This window comes from Cryptomeria japonica, chromosome 3 (assembly GCF_030272615.1).
Source record: "Cryptomeria japonica chromosome 3, Sugi_1.0, whole genome shotgun sequence".
In the NCBI taxonomy this organism is placed as follows: Eukaryota; Viridiplantae; Streptophyta; class Pinopsida; order Cupressales; family Cupressaceae; genus Cryptomeria; species Cryptomeria japonica.
In genome coordinates, this window is record NC_081407.1 from 12,718,403 (window position 1) to 12,736,834 (window position 18,432).

The 18,432-nt window shown below is 34.4% G+C and overlaps 1 protein-coding gene across 2 annotated transcripts in view; it reads right to left on the reverse strand.

Moving 5' to 3' along the window:
• Positions 1–181: 181 nt before the first annotated feature.
• LOC131049105 (uncharacterized) overlaps positions 182–18,432 on the reverse strand; it is a 22,288-nt gene continuing 4,037 nt past the window's right edge. For both annotated transcript variants that reach the window (XM_057983125.2, XM_057983126.2), the window contains exons 2-7: positions 15,657–15,800; positions 4,974–5,072; positions 4,654–4,730; positions 4,164–4,272; positions 2,837–3,165; positions 182–766 (exon numbers count right to left, since the gene is read on the reverse strand). In XM_057983125.2, coding sequence (XP_057839108.1) covers positions 674–766; positions 2,837–3,165; positions 4,164–4,272; positions 4,654–4,730; positions 4,974–5,072; positions 15,657–15,800 — 851 coding nt within the window. In that variant the 3' untranslated portion in view covers positions 182–673. The remainder of the gene's footprint in view (positions 767–2,836; positions 3,166–4,163; positions 4,273–4,653; positions 4,731–4,973; positions 5,073–15,656; positions 15,801–18,432) is intronic.

Genomic DNA, 18,432 nt, shown 5'->3' on the forward strand with positions numbered 1-18,432 from the left:
AAATGTCTATTGAATTTATAACTTCCAATCATAACTTCTATGATTTCTTACTCAAAATCTTAAAAGTTCAAAAGATAATATGATGTGGAAGTTGAATGTAAAACTCGGAACAAATAAATTCAAACACTTTTCTATTTTCAAAAGAATTTTCTTAATATATAAGAAGGGATCAACTCATAGATTATGAAAATCACCTATATGGTCTTTTAGGTTACTGATAAAAACCATATTTATAAGTTTTGGGAACAAGTTTCTGTATCCATTTTTCATTTTCTTCTGCCTTTTTGCAGTAAACCTAAACTCAGACATCTGTATATATAAACCGTTCTTGCAAAACTTACAAATCATCCTCCCAGATTTAATATTTTTGATTCAAAAAAATGGGGCCTCTAGAAATGCTTTCATTGTCTATAAATAAAATGTTCACTGTCCTCTGACAATTTCACCAATTTGTGTACAAAATTGATTGATATTCCTAAACTATTGTAAGCTCACAAATTCGTCAACCTTTTGGCAAGCACCTTTCAAAATATTTAAAAGCCATCAAAAATTTCGTGCCAAGTTAGCACGCCTATACTTTTTCAAGTTTGTATTGATAGAGCAAGACTCTAGTTTAAATCTTCTCTTTCTGCAGAAGTTTCTTTGATTAGGAATTGACATCTCATGCGTTGCTTTAGTAGTATATTGACAATGTACGATGGTGTGGTAGAGATGAAAGTTTTACGCCACATGACCAAAGCCACAGATCTAATTGTACACTTAGCACCTGAAAAAAATAAAAAGTGTTAGTCTATTTTATAAATCATCAACATTAGGTTGTAAATTCTAGTCCATCAGATTACTCAAAACATTTGTGAACTTAAAATTTGGCTGGTAAAGTGGACAAGAACATGGTAAAGTATACTTGATAAAGGTTCATAGAAGATTTGAACTGGAATAATTTTAAACTTCGACAATAATTATCAATTAATTAGTGTTTCTCGGAGATTCGGGGGCAGGATAACATATTGCCAGAATGAAAAATAGTTCTCCAAATTTGGGGGATGGCGTAGGGACTTATTTATAATAGCTTAAATAAATTTATACCTGAATATTTTTAAAATAGCTCGATTCATGAACCAACAATGACTGACATTGCCATGTTAACTAATTGACATAAAAAGGGCTGAACTATCAACTCTTCATTGTTCAAGTTGTCTATCCGATATTCATAACATCAACTACAGATCTACGGGCATGATTTGATTGTTCAAGTGTCCAGAAAATACAAAGAAATAAAGGAGAGAGTGCCATCATAAAGATGTAAGTTCTTCCCAAATCGGAGGCACACAAAGATCTCTGATAATCAGAATTCCTCAAGGAAACCCTTTCGCAATAGAAAATGGAACGAGTCCTATTTTTTATTCTCAGAGCAAAAGTAACGGGGCTGCCTACAGCCAAGGCCGAAAGCAATATCAAGAATTATTTGGTCTAGATTTTGCTTTGCTCTTTCAAATGACAAGATTTCACCATTACAGAGTTACCTAGAGCAGGAACTATGGATTATGGGATTCTAACAAACTTCTGCTGTAACTTTTCCAGCTTATAAGCATGTTAGAAAAAGAGAAAATTAGGAACAAATCTAGTATAGAGAGGTCAAAAAAAGTTATTTTGCCCGCTCCTATCTTTTCAATTTTTTCTAGTTCCCTTTTCATAAATAAAACAAAATGCTCATTGTAAACAGGGTAATGTCTGGGGAACATCAAACATCCCTGGGAGGTTTATGAAATGGGGGGTCATTCCCGTGGATGGCTCCCAAATCCCAAGGATACACTCACACATTTCCCCAATATTATCTAGGGCATAGTTTGCAGACTCGCTGAAAACTCAGACTCGGCAACCACTCACAAGTTTTCTGAAAATCAAGCAACTAGCACCCAAACCCACCACTGAGCAAAACCAGCTATTAGTGCAGACACATCATGAGTATTGACAAATGCTTCACAATTCTGACTCATAAGGGCCGTCAGACGCAGAAGAAAAACACAGGAAAAATTGAGGTGAGGAGATGGGATGGACTGGTGGTAAGGGGATGGCACTGATATACAGATTGAGGTGAATTCAAATCTTCAAGGCAAAATCTGCATTATAACATCTCTACACATGCCTTATGAAAGGCAAAATAGTTTTCATAAAGTTGAAGGTTGAAATAAGTATTTAATGGCTGTGCCACAAAGTAAGTGACCCGGCATAGGTGGTGGTGCTGTGGGGGGACGTTTCCGGCAAGTCCCCACGTCCCAAAATGCCCCCATCCCAGGGACACAAGATTTTGGGGGAGCAGGGAGAGGGAACACACCCGTGGAAAACTGAAAAAACCCCTAAAAAGCTAAAAGCAGGGCATAGGTCCAATGAGGGAATTGTTACTAGAAACTAAGCACATTTAATTTTTAATATTTCAGCTAGTTTTAATTTGTTTAAATTATTTTAAAAGAATTCCCATGCAGTCACCAAAATTCAGGAAGCTTTTGCCATCCTTAAAACATCACCATATTCCCCTATCCCGGAAACTCGGACAAAGAGTAAAACCAGATATATAAGTGCAAAGCTATCTTACTGCTTTCCATTGGCATATAAATCAAGGCTGTATAAAATATTTGTTGACACACACCTCAGAGTAAAGGGAGCTAATTTCTTAAGTTAGATCACCAGATACTTGCAAACAAACAATAAAGAGCGAGTTTTAGAACTACTGTAACTTCACCAGGGGCTCTCACTGGCACATTATCATGCATACCAACACAGCATGCTAAAGAAAATGTTCAATGCTTTAGACACATCGAGGCTTACTTAAACATACCTTTTTTCCAGCTTTCACTCCAATCAATTCCCTCATCTTTTCTACAGCATAGATTGTACATGCCCGTATCTCTACTTCTTCTTCAGTTCCTGAAGCTAATTCTTTGTTGCCATCCACAATGGTAGCCAATGTCGGACTATATGTGAGTACACCCAATTGTCTCAGAACAGCTGGAATTATATAGTCTGCAAAAATTGTTATTGAATCAATGTCATGAAAAGATCCATATCCTTGACCTTTAAAGGCTCCCCACAGGTCAGCTACAAATATTTGAGCCCTCTTATACAGAAAAACTTGGTGGCCTTTATACACTGAGTGGTCCCGAAAACCTGCAAAAAATATCATACCACTGTAACTTTGAGGAAGTATGACCTTTAAAAACAAGTATGAGCAGTTTTTACACAACAGAAGACCCTGTGGGCCTCTAAGATTCTGACCTAACTTAAAAATGATGCTATAAAATGCCTAATTTTGAGTTTGATATTAACAAATGTGTACCAGAGTGACATGCCTTTCGGAATACATTGCTACTAAGAAAATTCTTGCCGTAAATTTTATCAGCAAACACTTTGATTAAGAACCATTTTAACTAATTAAATGATATATTGCTTTCTTATATTTCTTTCCATCCTATCCACCTATCACCAAACAAAATCCTTAAATGCAAGGTTTAAATTTTGTAGTCTGATTAAAATCAATTATCATAAAGCTTGGAAGTCATTTGGTAGAAAAATCATTTACAAATATTGCAGAAAAGAATTGCATCAAGTCCTGCACAGGCAGCCAGTTATTTTCTCTAAGCTTCAAAAATGATGCAATTATCTTTCGTATACATATAACAAAGACATCAAACGCTATAGCAGTTGGTGGAGATGATAAATAAACTACAAGCAATAAGCATTGTAAAATTAACAAAGCTTAATATGCAGATAACAACAAAACACCGTCTTGCTAAAGTTTTTCTTAACAAAACTGCATTCTGTATTGATTTAATACGGTACACTCAGATAGCAGGATCCCTAACAAGACACCAGTAAAACAATTCTGATGGTATGCTCTTCATCTAAGTTGCTAAAATTTCCTTTGAACAGGGTCCTGTCATGCACTTCACTTCAATTACCAGATATTTCGCCTTTCTTGAGAGAACCGACAAATTTAATCCACTCATTTTATGCCCGCTAAAGAAATTAAGAAATGATCAATTTTGTGTACAGAATCAACCACAGGTATGCAGGTAACTATATAACATTTTTCTTAGCACCACTATATTTAATAGTCAACCATGTTTCTTAGGATTCTCAGATCAGGTCTGCACAAGAGGCTATACCAGGAAAATGGCGAGTAACCAACTCTACCAGAGCGACTGCAGAGTTGCCAGCAGCAGTAACAAGATTAGCCGCCTTTCCCCCAAAGCTCTTCTCCAACTCTGTGCCAACCTAAATAGCAGGTAAAAAGCATCTACAATAACATTGTTAATAAGAAAGGATGGGAATCGATTGGCAAAAGATGGTCCCTAATTTAACAATGCAGCACATAGCCTATACGTGAAAGTAGATTGAAGTTATTATTTAACCTAAAAATGGAAAGCAAATATGTACTAATATTGAATAACAAGTATTTGGTCAAGAAATGCTTCATTGTAAATAAAATCAAACTGACATGATTAAACCTATATTGCAAAAACCAAACATCACAGCACGATTCAAATCTTCTAGATAAAGAGGAAACATCAAAATTTTGTAGTTATGACAGATTATAAATTTATAAATCACATCTGAAAAATAGCAGCAAGTGAAAATAAATGAAAGAAAACTAACCTCATGGAGTAATCTAATGCGCTCATCTTCTAAAGGAAGAGGTCGTGACCAGTTCAGTAATTCCCTCAATTGAGGACCTGGAAACAATTTCCAATAAATAAACATCCACGTAAAAGTTGTTAAACATTATACAACGAAGGCAGAAAATGTTCTCTTTAATTTTTACAGAAACATCCTCAGCTGGTTCCCTAGGCAAATGTAGATACTACCATTAGTACACATCATTTTCACAAAACATGCTCGTAAAGAGTAAGTACATGGAACTTCAAAACAAATTGGAAGGTTGAAATGCTTTAGTAAATATAAATACACATTTATACCTGTATAACTTCTCAGACGATCTGCATCAAACACTGAGCTATCATTTTCCAAAGCTGCTTTCAGACCAGCAGCCAAATGATCATAATTTAGCTCCTCATCTGTTGAGAGAAAAACAGCAATTGCATCTTAAGAAGCAAATATGAATAAAAGCTTGGTAGAAAGAGACAGAAACAAACAGCTCATATAATCCCAAAACAAAATCATGACAGCCGTAGTTAGAAGATGACACTGGATTCATTAAAAAGCAGTTACATACTCTTGCAAACTATCTGAAAGTTGCTAAGATTGAAGCATGCTCAGTATATTTCAAAAGGAATCCCAGAACTTGTGTACAACATACAATTTTATAATTTTCAGATTTCAAGTTTCTAATTTGTTTTAATAATTTAATTTTTTATATGGTTACTTTGACTTGATAAGCTGACTGTTGGCACTGTGTGCTTTACTGTTTGTAGTTCGCCAAAAATAAAAGTAAATATGTTGTAGTTGGATAAGTAATAAATAATTATGTTTTGTATTTGCAGTGTTAGTCCCTGACAAGTTAGTTGTATGTTGGTAGTTTCAGACAGTTGGTAGCCTTAACCAACATCAGTCTACTATTTAATGTACTTGTTCATAGTCAGGGACTGCTCTGTTGATATTGTACTTACTACATATCTGAAAATTGGTAATAAGGCTATATCTTTTGCATATGTCGCAAGTTTATTATATTCCTATATTCTGTAAATCTATATTTCTGTTTACTCTGTAATCCTGTAAAGTAGAATGAGCAAGTAAACACTGTTGTAAGCAAAATGTGCTGTGGGTAGAAATGTTTAGTCTGGCTAAACATTTTCTCTTGTTTGTCCATACGCTCAACAGGTTTGGAATGTCTTCTCATTGCCTTGGATCAAGATCTTTGTTAAAAAGAGCAACAACTGGTTTGATGTTTTGTTTGGGTCATTTTCCAGTACATCAAAAGAACATATGTTTCTAAGTTGTGGTTTGTGATGTCCTCTGAAATCTGTGTTTTCTATGGAATGCCAGAAATAAGGACTTATTTCAAGACAGAAAATAGGGATCTCATTGGCTTCTCTAGAGAAATCACAATTGCCAATGTTGTGCTGCAGTTCAGCATGCAGATTGGTGCTAGTATACAAAAATTGAAAAAGTTAATCATTGAGCCAGTTCCTCCTGCTGAAGTTCTCTTCAAACCAGAATGTGTTGTGCTGTGCTAGACTGGAGGTGTGAATATGATGAAATATGATCCTGATGGTTGGCTGGTTCAATAAGTATACCAGGGTGTAACACCTGTTCCTGAGCATTCTGCACATGCTGCTTCCTGCCGCATTAGCATTTCCTTATACTTCTCCCATGACAGTGATAATGAGGCCAGTTCACTATATCCACCTGTTCTTTCATATTGCACTCCGATGAATTGCTTCAAGAATGTATGGTATATAGGCTCCGGTCTACTAAAAACTACCTTGCTGAAAGCTTTATTCTGCAGGACGGGAGATTTGAGGCTAAATCAAGAGAAGAAGAAAAAGCAACAGAAGAAGAGACAAGGAATCTTTAGTTCAGGACATTTTTAAATTGAGACTCTATGATTTTGGCTTTTTTATTACTATTTTATTATGTCATGTTATTAATACTGTATATCCTCATTTGACTTTTGTAAGCTTGGAACTGTATACGGCAAAGATTCTGTCATGCTAATTTTTTGGCGATCGGTCATATGTTGTGAGTTTTATGGTAGACCAAACCACTTATCATTTTGGATTTTGATGTTTCTGCTCAACTGAGCTATATTTCAATATAAAAGAAAAATAAAAAATACCCTTTGCATTTCTCGGTCCATTTTGGGTGGGAACTTCAGGCTTATTTTGGGCAAGGCAATGAAAGGTGGTATATATGGGACTTGAATAATGATAAATAAAATATGAATTTTGATAAGTTGCTATTCAATGCTATTTTTTTATATTTCTTTGTAATTTTAATTTGATAACTTTTATCATTTAGTAATATAAATATCTTTTAAGTTCTTAATATCGCCTATAAATGGAGGGTTACAATTCCAAAGCCATTTTGCTTTCCGGTAGTAGAGTCTTACCCAAGCTCCAGGAACAACTCGTCTATTTCCGATATACATATGGAACTGTTTCATAACATAAATATCAGAAATGCAATAATGGTGGCAGTTTTGAAACTGTCCCTTAAGATATCGGTGGCTACACAACTGCTGCCTACATAAACTGGCATTTACACAATTGCCACCTGCGTTAACCAACAGTTATGCTACCATCCATGAAACTCTGATTTTCCAAAAAAAATTCTGACTAAATTTCACATCCATGGTTGTCTGGATCACCCTGGACATGTCTTTGTTCCTATAGACCACCTGCATTGTGCGCGCTCCATTTTTTAATGTAACTGAAAGGGAAATGACTGTTCAAAAGTGCCTTGTAAGTTACATTTTGATCTTCTTAAGAATTGTAACTTAATTAGCATATCTTACTAACATTTCATAGGCCGATTCAAATAATTCTAATTCTTTCGATCTCAACATAGAATCTCCAATACAATATCCAGTCAACAAAGGATTTCAACAAAATAGCTAACACAAGGTTAAATTACAAGAAAGAAAAACAATTAAATGAATGTTCACGAGTGACCAAGAATAGTTTGAAGACAAACCATATTAATAAGGGCCCTAGACTTGACACAAAGAAAAGCAAGAAAAAAAAGAAATAGGAAATTGAGTGTCAACCTGAAATGAAACAAGTGAAAATATAAATAGTTGCACAAGGGGAGAATCCCTCAAAGTGGTGGGAGCTGATGAAAACCAAAGCTGGCAACTGCAGGAAGAAATAAAAACCATTTAAGTGTATGTACTTTGGCTCATAGTGGAAAAGCCAACAACATTACCATCAAACACTATGGGAGTACCAATGCAAGATCTCAAAATGCTTGAGAAGGAAAATCCTAAGCTCAGGGAGCCAAGGTGGCCAATAATGGGAGCTTGTTGATTCCCCTTAGAACCTTCTCTAACACCAACGTCAAAGAACTGTACATGGCAAAGAAAAAATGGTAATGTGAGATTGCCCTAGGGGCCTATGTTGTGAATGAGGAGCACTACAAGGTTCCAAATGTCAAGACAAGGTAGAAATGCAAACCCTAGAACAAGCCTCCAAGTGTCAAGAAGCCATAGTGGAAAACCACAATGCTGAGCAATGTTTCATTGATCTACCCCCCTTTGTGTGAGTCAATGTTATCCATGTTAGAAAAATTAGATACTATTTAGTAATATAAGGATTTTGTTATCTTATTATTAGCATGTTGTTTGTAACAAATAGTTTATTCCTGGAGTTGGTTTTTACCCATGATATTACATGGTTACCATGGCATACTAGTTGCTTAATATTCCATATTTATGCAAAACTCTACAAGAGCTTATGAGTACTTGAGAGCCAAAACTAGCAACGAGTAACTCACCAAAAAACTTGTCACACAATTTATTCAAAATTGAAGCCATCTTTTTAGAAAAAAAGATTTTTTTTTTCTAAAAAAATCCATCATTAACTCTCCAAAATCGATTTTTGCTGCGCGATGATTTAGGGCAGAACAGCGAATTAGGGTATTTTTGGGACGTGATTTTAGCAAACTTTTCCCCGCAAACAAATTTAGTTACTATTAAATTATTAATATATATTTTCATTAAATAAGTTTGTGGATAAAAATATTAGACCAACAATTTGCAATAGTAAAGTGGCATAAAATGGTCATATACTACTATATTTTTAGGACACAATTTTAGCAAACTTTAGTTACTGTTAGATTATTAATATATATTTTTTAATATATTAAAAACATATTAATGATTTAGAAATTTAAATAGTATTCTATTAATACAGTTTATGATGAGCACACAAACTTATACTAAAAATGGGGTGAATCAATATAAGACAATCTTTAACTTATTAAAAAAATTATTATGGGGACATAATTGGTAAAAAATTATTGTTATATTTACGAATGATCATGAAGATCATTATAAAGAATTACAAAGAAATACAAAATAGAAAGTTTCTAATAAGAAACTAATATTACAATATATTACATTATTGAGCATTAATAACTTAGGAAAATATAATATTAATACCCTCCCTTAATGCTCAATCTATCAACTACACCAATAGACCCCCTAAATTTTACAAACTTATCTGGACTAAGGGGCTTGGTGAGAATATCGGCTTGTTGCTCCGCTGTAGGAACATACAACAACTGAATGGATCCGTCTTCAACCAACTATCAAATGTAATGACAATGATCGGCTAACCCAAAAAAATTCGAAGACAACCCAAAAATCCTTGCGAAAAAACAAAAAGAATCTGAAATCAAAATTGAAATCCATTGGCACGAAATTTGAGGCACGAAAAACGATGCACCCACAATTCTGAAAACAACCCAATTGAGCTCTTGAAAAACCCACCAAGAATCTGCAATCAGAAAAAAAAATCGACTTGATCTGAAGGGTAGAAACCCTAATCGAAAATGCATGTTTCTATCCAAATATGGCCGAAAAAAAAAATTTGCAGGTGGAAAAAATTGCGTCACGCATAGAGGATTGGACAAAGGTCTGGTTAAAAAGAAATCCGCCACAGAAAACACAAAGATCAGTAGAAAAAACCGCCTGAAAAAAAACCCTTGAGAAAAAAAAAAAAAAATTGAATTTATAATTCTAAAAAAATTGCAAACCCTAGATTTGTTTTTTTCACTGATGAAAAATTTCATTCGAAAATTTTTAGAAAAAACAAAAATTTTCTTTCTGCTCTGATACCATATTATGGGGACATAATTGGTAAAAAATTATTGTTATATTTACGAATGATCATGAAGACTGTTACAAAGAATTACAAAGAACTACAAAATAGAAAGTCTCTAATAAGAAACTAAAATTACAATATATTACATTATTGAGCATTAATAACTTAGGAAAATATAATATTAATAAAATTCAACAACTACAAAAATAGCAATCACACAAAGTTCTACCAACTAAGAGAGTAGATTGATGTGGAAACCCTTTCACGGGAAAATTACAAGGAAAGATTGCATGGATCTATTGTCCAAATCCAATCAACAATAAATTTCTTTTTACAAATCTTCATAGGCACCAACCAACTAGAGACACCAATCCCCACCACTAAGCACCAACTTAACAAGAGACACCAATCTCTTCCATTGAGAATGCACCAACCTCTAAATGAACAAAAAAATTATCTTCTTAAATATTGCTTCTTCAAGCATGATAATCATATAAAATCTACTTGTGGATCTGTTCATCAATATTGCTGCCCAATCCACTTGTACTTTTCCTGTCATCAATAATGCTTGCCCAATCCTCATTAGTATATGATATTAGGGAGAAATCTTTACCTCTCAGATACCACATGCCAAAGTCCAAAGTGCCCTTTAGAAATTTGAATATTCTTATAACCGCTTGCACAAGAGTTTCCTCTAATGTTGCTTGAAAACATGCCACCATACCTACTATTTGCATAATTTCAAGCTTGATGTTGTCACTTGTGGTAGGCTCTCAATCATGGACTTGTATAATGTTTGATTTGCTTCAAAAGATTCAAAATCTTTGCTTAATTTACAACCTGTAACCATGAGAGTGCTAATTGTTTTGCAATCTTCCATCCTAAATTTCTTCAATGTTTCCTTGATGTATTTGGTTTGCGAGGTAAATATGCCTTTGATGGATTGAGAAATTTTTAACCCAAAGAAGAATGATAACTCACCAAGCAGAGAAATATCAAATTCCTTTTACATGTCCTTTGCAAACTCTTGACACATTCTATTATTGGTCCCTCCAAAAATAATGTCATCAACATAAACCACAACAACCAAATGGTTCCCACCTATAGTCTTGATATAGAGATCACTATCCACAATTCCTCTTTTGAAACCTTCTTGTTGAAGATATTTGTCAAGTCTTGAATACCAAGCTCTGAAGGCTTGCATTAGCCCATAAAGTGCTTTCTTCAACTTGCATGCATAATCTTCATTTTCTGATAATAGAAATCCTTTCAATTGTTCAATGTATGATTCTTCCTCTAAGTTGCCATTGAGAAAAGATGACTTGATGTAGTTCAGCAAATAATAAAATAAGTTACAATGTAAAAAAGTTTAGCCCACGACAATTGGTGATTGTTTGGTAGTTGTTGAGGGATGGCATTCACAACCATCGGCCTACTTGTATATTTCTTGTTGTGCACAAATGAGTTCTTGTAGACATTGCATATCTAATAAATGAAAATAAAGACATCTTTTTGGAATATGATTGCAAGTAATTTATATTACTTTGTTCTTTAATTTTGTTATTTTTATTTACTTTGAATTCATTCAAGTAGAACACCCAAGTAAACACTTGACATCCATTTGATAGGCTCTAAAGTTCTTGAAGCAAGAGAATGCTCAAAACATTTTGATAGCTTCTAGTCTAGAAACCCCAAATTAGTTAGAACATTATGATATTCAATAAAGGCATCATTGTGAAAATCAGATTCACTGGTAAAATAATTCATTCATTAATCTGAGGAAAAGTTACATTTATATAAATTACAAAAACACTGTAGTTATTTGCTAGAGTTATCTTTTATTAGCTAATAATTATTTATTTAATTATTAGTCTATTATACTCTACGCTTAAGGTAAATTTAGGAATCTTATAATTCTTTAGGGTTTTCACCTTTAGGGTTTCGAGTATCCTCTTATAAGGATATTCTCTTTGTATTTTCATAACAACTATAATTATTGAATTGCATTCTTGTTGCACAATCAATATGACTCCTCTTTTTTGGATCTCTGAATTTTGGCCTCCATATCTTTTTTGCTTCTCTCTTTCTATGACAAGTTTGCATGCAGATGATCTTTGGGAGCTGTAGAGTTGATTTTTCCTCAACTCCAATATGGTATCAAAGCTCCACATCTGCATGCCCCTATTCTCTTCATGAGAGATTTTGGGCCTTGTTCTTCAGATCTGTTTATTCGGGGGTTTGTGAAGTTTTTTTTTCCATTTCTGAGGGTAGCTAATTTTTTGGTACATTTTGATGCCAAAAGGACCTCACGGTTGGATTTAGGAGGCTAATTGGACGAATTTTTGATATATAATTTGACTATTTTCGATGATAAGGGCATCTGGGCCATGATTTTTTCATTGGCACATTTTTTGAGGCACAAAAATCTGTACGGTTGTACCTGTAAATGCGTCAAAAAAATTTCGTCAAAATAAATCAAAAAATAATATATATATATATTTTACCCTCTTTATGCCCTACAAGAGGGTTTTTTTTCTTTTGGCCGTAACTTGGTCATACGGTGGCGCTTTTTCAAAAACCTTATATCGTCAAAAAGCTCTTTCCGAGCTCTATCCAGATCTGGAGGTTTGAACTTTTGATTTTGCTTTTTGATGACGTTTTTTGCTATCAAAACCAGAGGTTCCTTTTTGCACTCTGGGAGACATAACTTGAGCATCCGAACTCCATTTTTCGAAAACTTTATATCGTTGGAAAGCATGTTCTACGTTCTTTCCATTCATATAAGTTTTTTTCCAGATTCTGCTCCAGGTATATCAGATCTAAAACACAATTCATCATCACAGAGATAGATAGCAGATCAACCCAACTCATAGTCGGTCTTAATAAGATGATAACACACCTCCTAAACACACTCCACTCCAAATAAAATAGGTCAAGATCAACTGCAACCATAGGATCATACTAAGTCATCATCATACAACAAACTGCCTATCCGAAGACTGATCCCAACACAAACTGACATCCAAAACACAATACGAACCACCAGACAAGATGTGTAACCCATAGACACTTGTCCTCCATTCCTCACCTAAAGTAGCTGGTCACTTGGAAGTTGACGCATAAGTAGTAGATCACTGATCTGACAAACACTGTGTAGAATTGATAGGCCGTATAGCAACAGTAAGCAATAAATCATTCACCAACAGAACCGTAAATTCCTGTCATAGGTCCAAGACCCTATCTTTATCATATCAACATGCCTTCAGATCTAATTTATCAATGTTAATTGCAGTACAAAGGGATATAAGACTTGCATCAACACTTTGCATCATCCTTATGAGGTATTCTTCAGTTGGGCACATAATTATATTGACTTCTTGATGTTATTTGGCCTTATTTTGGCTATTGCAGCAGTCTGATTTTAAACTTCTTGTCATATTTATAACAGCAAATCTCATATCACGTTGTTTTGAAATGCATTTCATAACTATTTTGTAAGCCTCAGATGGTTGTACGATCGAAGGGTTATCATTTGCATGCATATCCGCTAATCATTATAGCATATCATTCAGCCCATTTTGGCATTGAAAAAGGTCGCATTGTCAACCATTTTGATCTGAGTCAAGCTTAGGCATTTTGCCAATGGCCTGCATTGCATTCACTCAATCTGCCAAAGAGGTATCGATGAGTCAGCTCTACCACCTACATGTCATTTTACACAATCCATCGAAAAATGTTAATTAGGCCGGTATGTATATTCCAATAGGCTTGCTGCCATCCATTTGTTGCATGCATCATAGATAGGGTGTGGTCGAAGCACTGTATGCTCTCACCTTGGCCACTCTGGGATTTGGGTGATCAAAGAACGTGGAAACATTGCATATGCATTTCTATACTACAAAAAATAAAAAAACTAGAGTGGGACGGTACACCATTGTCTATGTAAGGATTGGATTTGAAATAAAAAACAATTTTTACAATCATGTAATGTCCCCAGTTTTTAAGGTTTCATTTAATTAAATTGATTCTTATTAAGTTATCAAAATATAAATAAAGTATTCATACAATGACTTAATTAAATAACAATAAAATAATAAAATATTATTATGTCACTTTATAAATTATATTTCTTCAAGTCGGCCTATCTTCTAGATACTTCTTGGGAGATCTTATAAGGGGGTTCCCAGTGAAGGATTACTCATGCTTTTTGATTTGATAAACGCTTGGGGATTTCTGGAGACAAAAACCATCAGGTGTTGTGACAAAAGGGCTGGATGAAAACCTAGTTCTTCCAAGAGGTGGATTCGTGACAGAGTTCACAGCTGGACAAATTTGTGAAGTCTTCTTCCAAAGACAAATTTGCAGTAAAAAGGGTATTTGCTGGTCTGAGGTATCTTATATCTAATATTGGAAAGTAAAGATTATAGAGCCCAATATAATAGAAGGATTGAGTAGATAATATTTGTTGTAGGGAGTCTTGTCGTGGATTTGATTTAAATAATAATCACCACTTTCAAGTATTGGCAAATAATATTGTAGACCCTGGTTCTAAATAATATGTGTGGGCCAATTCATATTTGAGCGACTTTGTAATGTTGGTGATAGACAGCTATCACACCAGGTGTCGATATCTATTGCGGAGAATCTGAGCTATATATTTGTAACACGGTGGAATAAAGGTTCGGCGATTGTTTAAGAAGTGAGGAATACGAAGTCAAGGGCTATAATCTTTTATTGAAGGGGTATTGCATGAAGTGGAAGTATTATTAAGAAGGGCCCAGCATATTAAATTGAATATTTATGTAGCCTGATAAAGGTTTGATAGTTCAAGTTTATTATTGCTGAAGCTATTCATCAGGACATTGCAATACAACTAGAGAAAGTGGGAGACAATTTGCGCATAAAGCTTTAATGGGCTTCCCTTCTAATAGCGCAAAGCTTCATTGAGGTTATATTGGTGTCGACGAAATATCATTCAACTCGCAAGAGGCATACATATATCGTGACTTAGCTTTCAGAGCGAAGCAAGCAGATTGGCGACTCCCAATGCCAATGAATCGATATATCTCTATCTGCCAATGACCCATGAACCATTGTAAAAATTTGTGATGTAAGTCTGTTTAAAATTGAAAGTCTGTATTCCTGAATTTGTTGATAATAAGAATCAATAATAATTGCCATCAAACTATTTGGTGTTAAATCTGTATGTAATTCAAAACTCATCTATAATTCAAGTTTGAATGTAATAACATTTCTGAAACATTAAAGGAATTCTATAAGCCAGGGATATTTTAGGCTCAGGCAATTTTTACAATCATCAAACACATTAGAAGTGCTATTAAGTCCACTAGTATAATTAAGGAAAAGTTTGGAGTTGGATATTATCAAAATAAATCCAGCACACTTTCAATTATTCAGACAGCCATAATACAAAAAAAAACTTGTCTTCTGCAATATGTGTAATGAGCTCTCTGTTGTAAACTGGAAAAACAACTGCTACAATAGCCTGAACTGAAAACAAAATTACTATTATTGGCAGATATAAATTTCACTTGGCAATAAAAAGCATATAATGCTTACAACAACATGTGGCAAATATAATTAAGACAAGTAAAATGCTGACATTTAACTAAAAATACTGTAACCTATATTTTACATGTCTTAAGCATAAGTGGTTGCTAAAGCACTACTGGGAGCACAGCAAAATGTTTAATGAACTTTGCCAACTTAATTTTAGTTGGAAGATGAACATTCTGTGCATCTTTCCATAAAGGTCTCGCATGTAAGATATGTTAAAATAAATAATGGCAACAAGAAAGAGTGCAAATAGTGCCATCAAATATGTTAGAGTACAACCAAGCATTACAAATCTCTCACCTGGCCAAAAGCAAAAATTCAGTGTGTCCAAGACAAGAAGATATTGAACAGTGAGTGGCCCGTTATCAAAATAATGGATCCCCTCAAAGTCCCAAGCAACTGATGGAAGGTTACCGTGCAGTTCATCAACCACTTTCTCAAGGCCTGCATCCAAGAATCAACAGAAGCATATCATCCATGAAACTTACTAAATACAAATTATGTGTTGGCATATTAAATATTTTCAATTATAAACAACCAAAGAAACTGTCACTCTTAATATAGCACTGAAAACAATATCTCAAGTATATTGAACATTCACCTACGAAGGATCCAAACAAGGAAACTAAAATGCTCTGCTGATACCAGAGAACCAAGAAGAGTTGCAGACATGAGTCTTGTACAATGCACCTAAAGTTACTGCAAATTATGAAATAACATTCAAAAACCTTTGATTATTGTAAATGGTGGCAATATACTTGAAAGAGAAAAAGAAATTAGTAACCAATGTCCACAAATGACCGGAGCAAATTGATGGGAATCAAAGGTACATCCTATTGGCTATTACCAAAGAAAAGCACTAAAGTCGAAAGAACCTAAGGATCTGAAAAGTAACAAAAGAATGTAAACATGAATTAGGGGTATAAAGAAACCAGGCAAATGCAAAACATGCAATCCAAGTAGAAGTTCAAATAGCCATTGGAGAAAGGGACCCTTCATGAAAACAGGTAGCTCACAAAAACCAAATCTGGAGATCAAGTTTGGAACCACCTCTACAAAAAATTTGTAACAAAGTCAAAAGCAGAGAAACAGATGCCATCATCATCCACCACCGTGAAAGGGCTAATGCAGGATCTAATAACTTTGATGGAGGAAATTCAAGAGGTAAGTAACCAAGATGGACAGACCTAGGAAGAATCTGAGTTCCCCCATAGAAACTCTACTAGAGGTAGAAAGAAAACTTGTAATGCATATCTGCCCCATGACATGGTCTGAAAGCAAGGAGATCTAAATTCCCTCCATAACAAAACAAGGAAAAACTATGATAGCCTAGTGGTGACATCACTGACATGTATATATAAATACTATCTTGCTGGCTTGTCCGTGTCTATGCTTAAACCAGAAGTATCCAAAGAGCACTTAATGCCTCTTATGTTAGTGACAGTTTGAAAGGAAGTAATCAGCCATTTCCTGACCAGATTAGCAAACTAACAAAATGTGAAAAAAGGGCCAAAGCCCTGTAACAGGGTAACTTTTCACTGCAAACAGTGAAACTTACACCGTAACAAAAGACACACGCTTGCTACCACTTTCAAAGGCAACAACCGATAAGAAAACTGGCATTTAAAATATGTTTGGAGAAACAACCAAATCCTGAACATTATAGTTGTGGTCATATGGCCAAGGTGACAGTTATAGTTGTGATGTTGATGTGGCAGTTTTGCATCTCGATTATGTATGTACAACTGGAGCAAAGGAAGCTGAATGATTGAGCTCTTCATGTATAACTATAGACCTCTCTTTTATTTGTGCATGTAACAGCATTTATTGTGATTTTTAAATGAATGTGCAGGTACAGATCAGTAAATTTTGAAAATCTTAATATAACCTATCCCACAAATTTACAGACTACATATTTATGTAAAATGCAATTACATTACTGAAACTTATGTTTTAACATTTATTTGTGACATAAAAATAACGATTCAAATAAACATGCCATTAATTACATAGTTTCATAGTTCCCTATCCAAATTTCCTAAATTGCCAGATCAGAGTTGGGCATGGGTACAAGTACTTGGGTAAAGTATGCTAATACAAGAAAAAAAAATCGGGCTGGATACATCCATACAAAAACATCTAAATATCATAAATATAAACAAGAATTAAGTTTGAAATACCAAATATCATGCATATGCTAAACAAACTACCATAAATATAACAATTCAATATTAAAATAACGCAACAACCACTAGTCAATATCATATGGGTCTTCACCAAAACCCACATCATCATCATTGACATTAGATAATGTTGGTAGATTAGGAGAACCACAATAGTCCCTCCACCACTCTCGATAGCTGTTCCTCTCAAAAAATGAATATTGTGTAGCAATAAATGCATCTAAGCCAGCTCACTCTAGGTCTACATACCACTACTTTATTCCCCTCTTCCTTGTACTCATTATGTTTGTTGCATAAGAAGGCACATGTTAGAATGCACATCAGCTAGCCTACTTGATGCCAATTGGTCGTGCTTTACTGAGCGGATGATGAAATAAGTACTACAATTCTGCCCAGACAAAGAGGAACTAGAAACTTATTGAGACAAGGTGAGAGAGTTGAGACTTATTAAATTGTAAATTGAACTTCAAATTTGAAAATAATAATTTCAAAAATTAAAAAACGAAAACAATTTAGAAACTCTGTACTATAAAATTAAAAAACTTGCAATAAAATTTAGATTGCAAGATTCTACAAAAGTGGCAATCTATGGGAATTGAGGTATCACCATAAGTGAGCATCCTTCCTATACTTGTCATAGAAAGCAGAAACAATTTGACTGTTTGAGGGTAAAAAATCAGTAGCTCACATATAACTACATTCTCCATATCAAGATTCGGGAAGGGTTTAAGAAGCACTTGCCCATACTATTTGATTTTTGCATCTTTGTGTGTCACCCTTAACGACAAATAAAAAATCTCATCACTGTAAATTTGGGCATCGATGCAAAGGCAAGAAGATGTAATGGGTGCTTAATTTGTTTGACCGCCCAAGAACTCATATACACAAAAGAA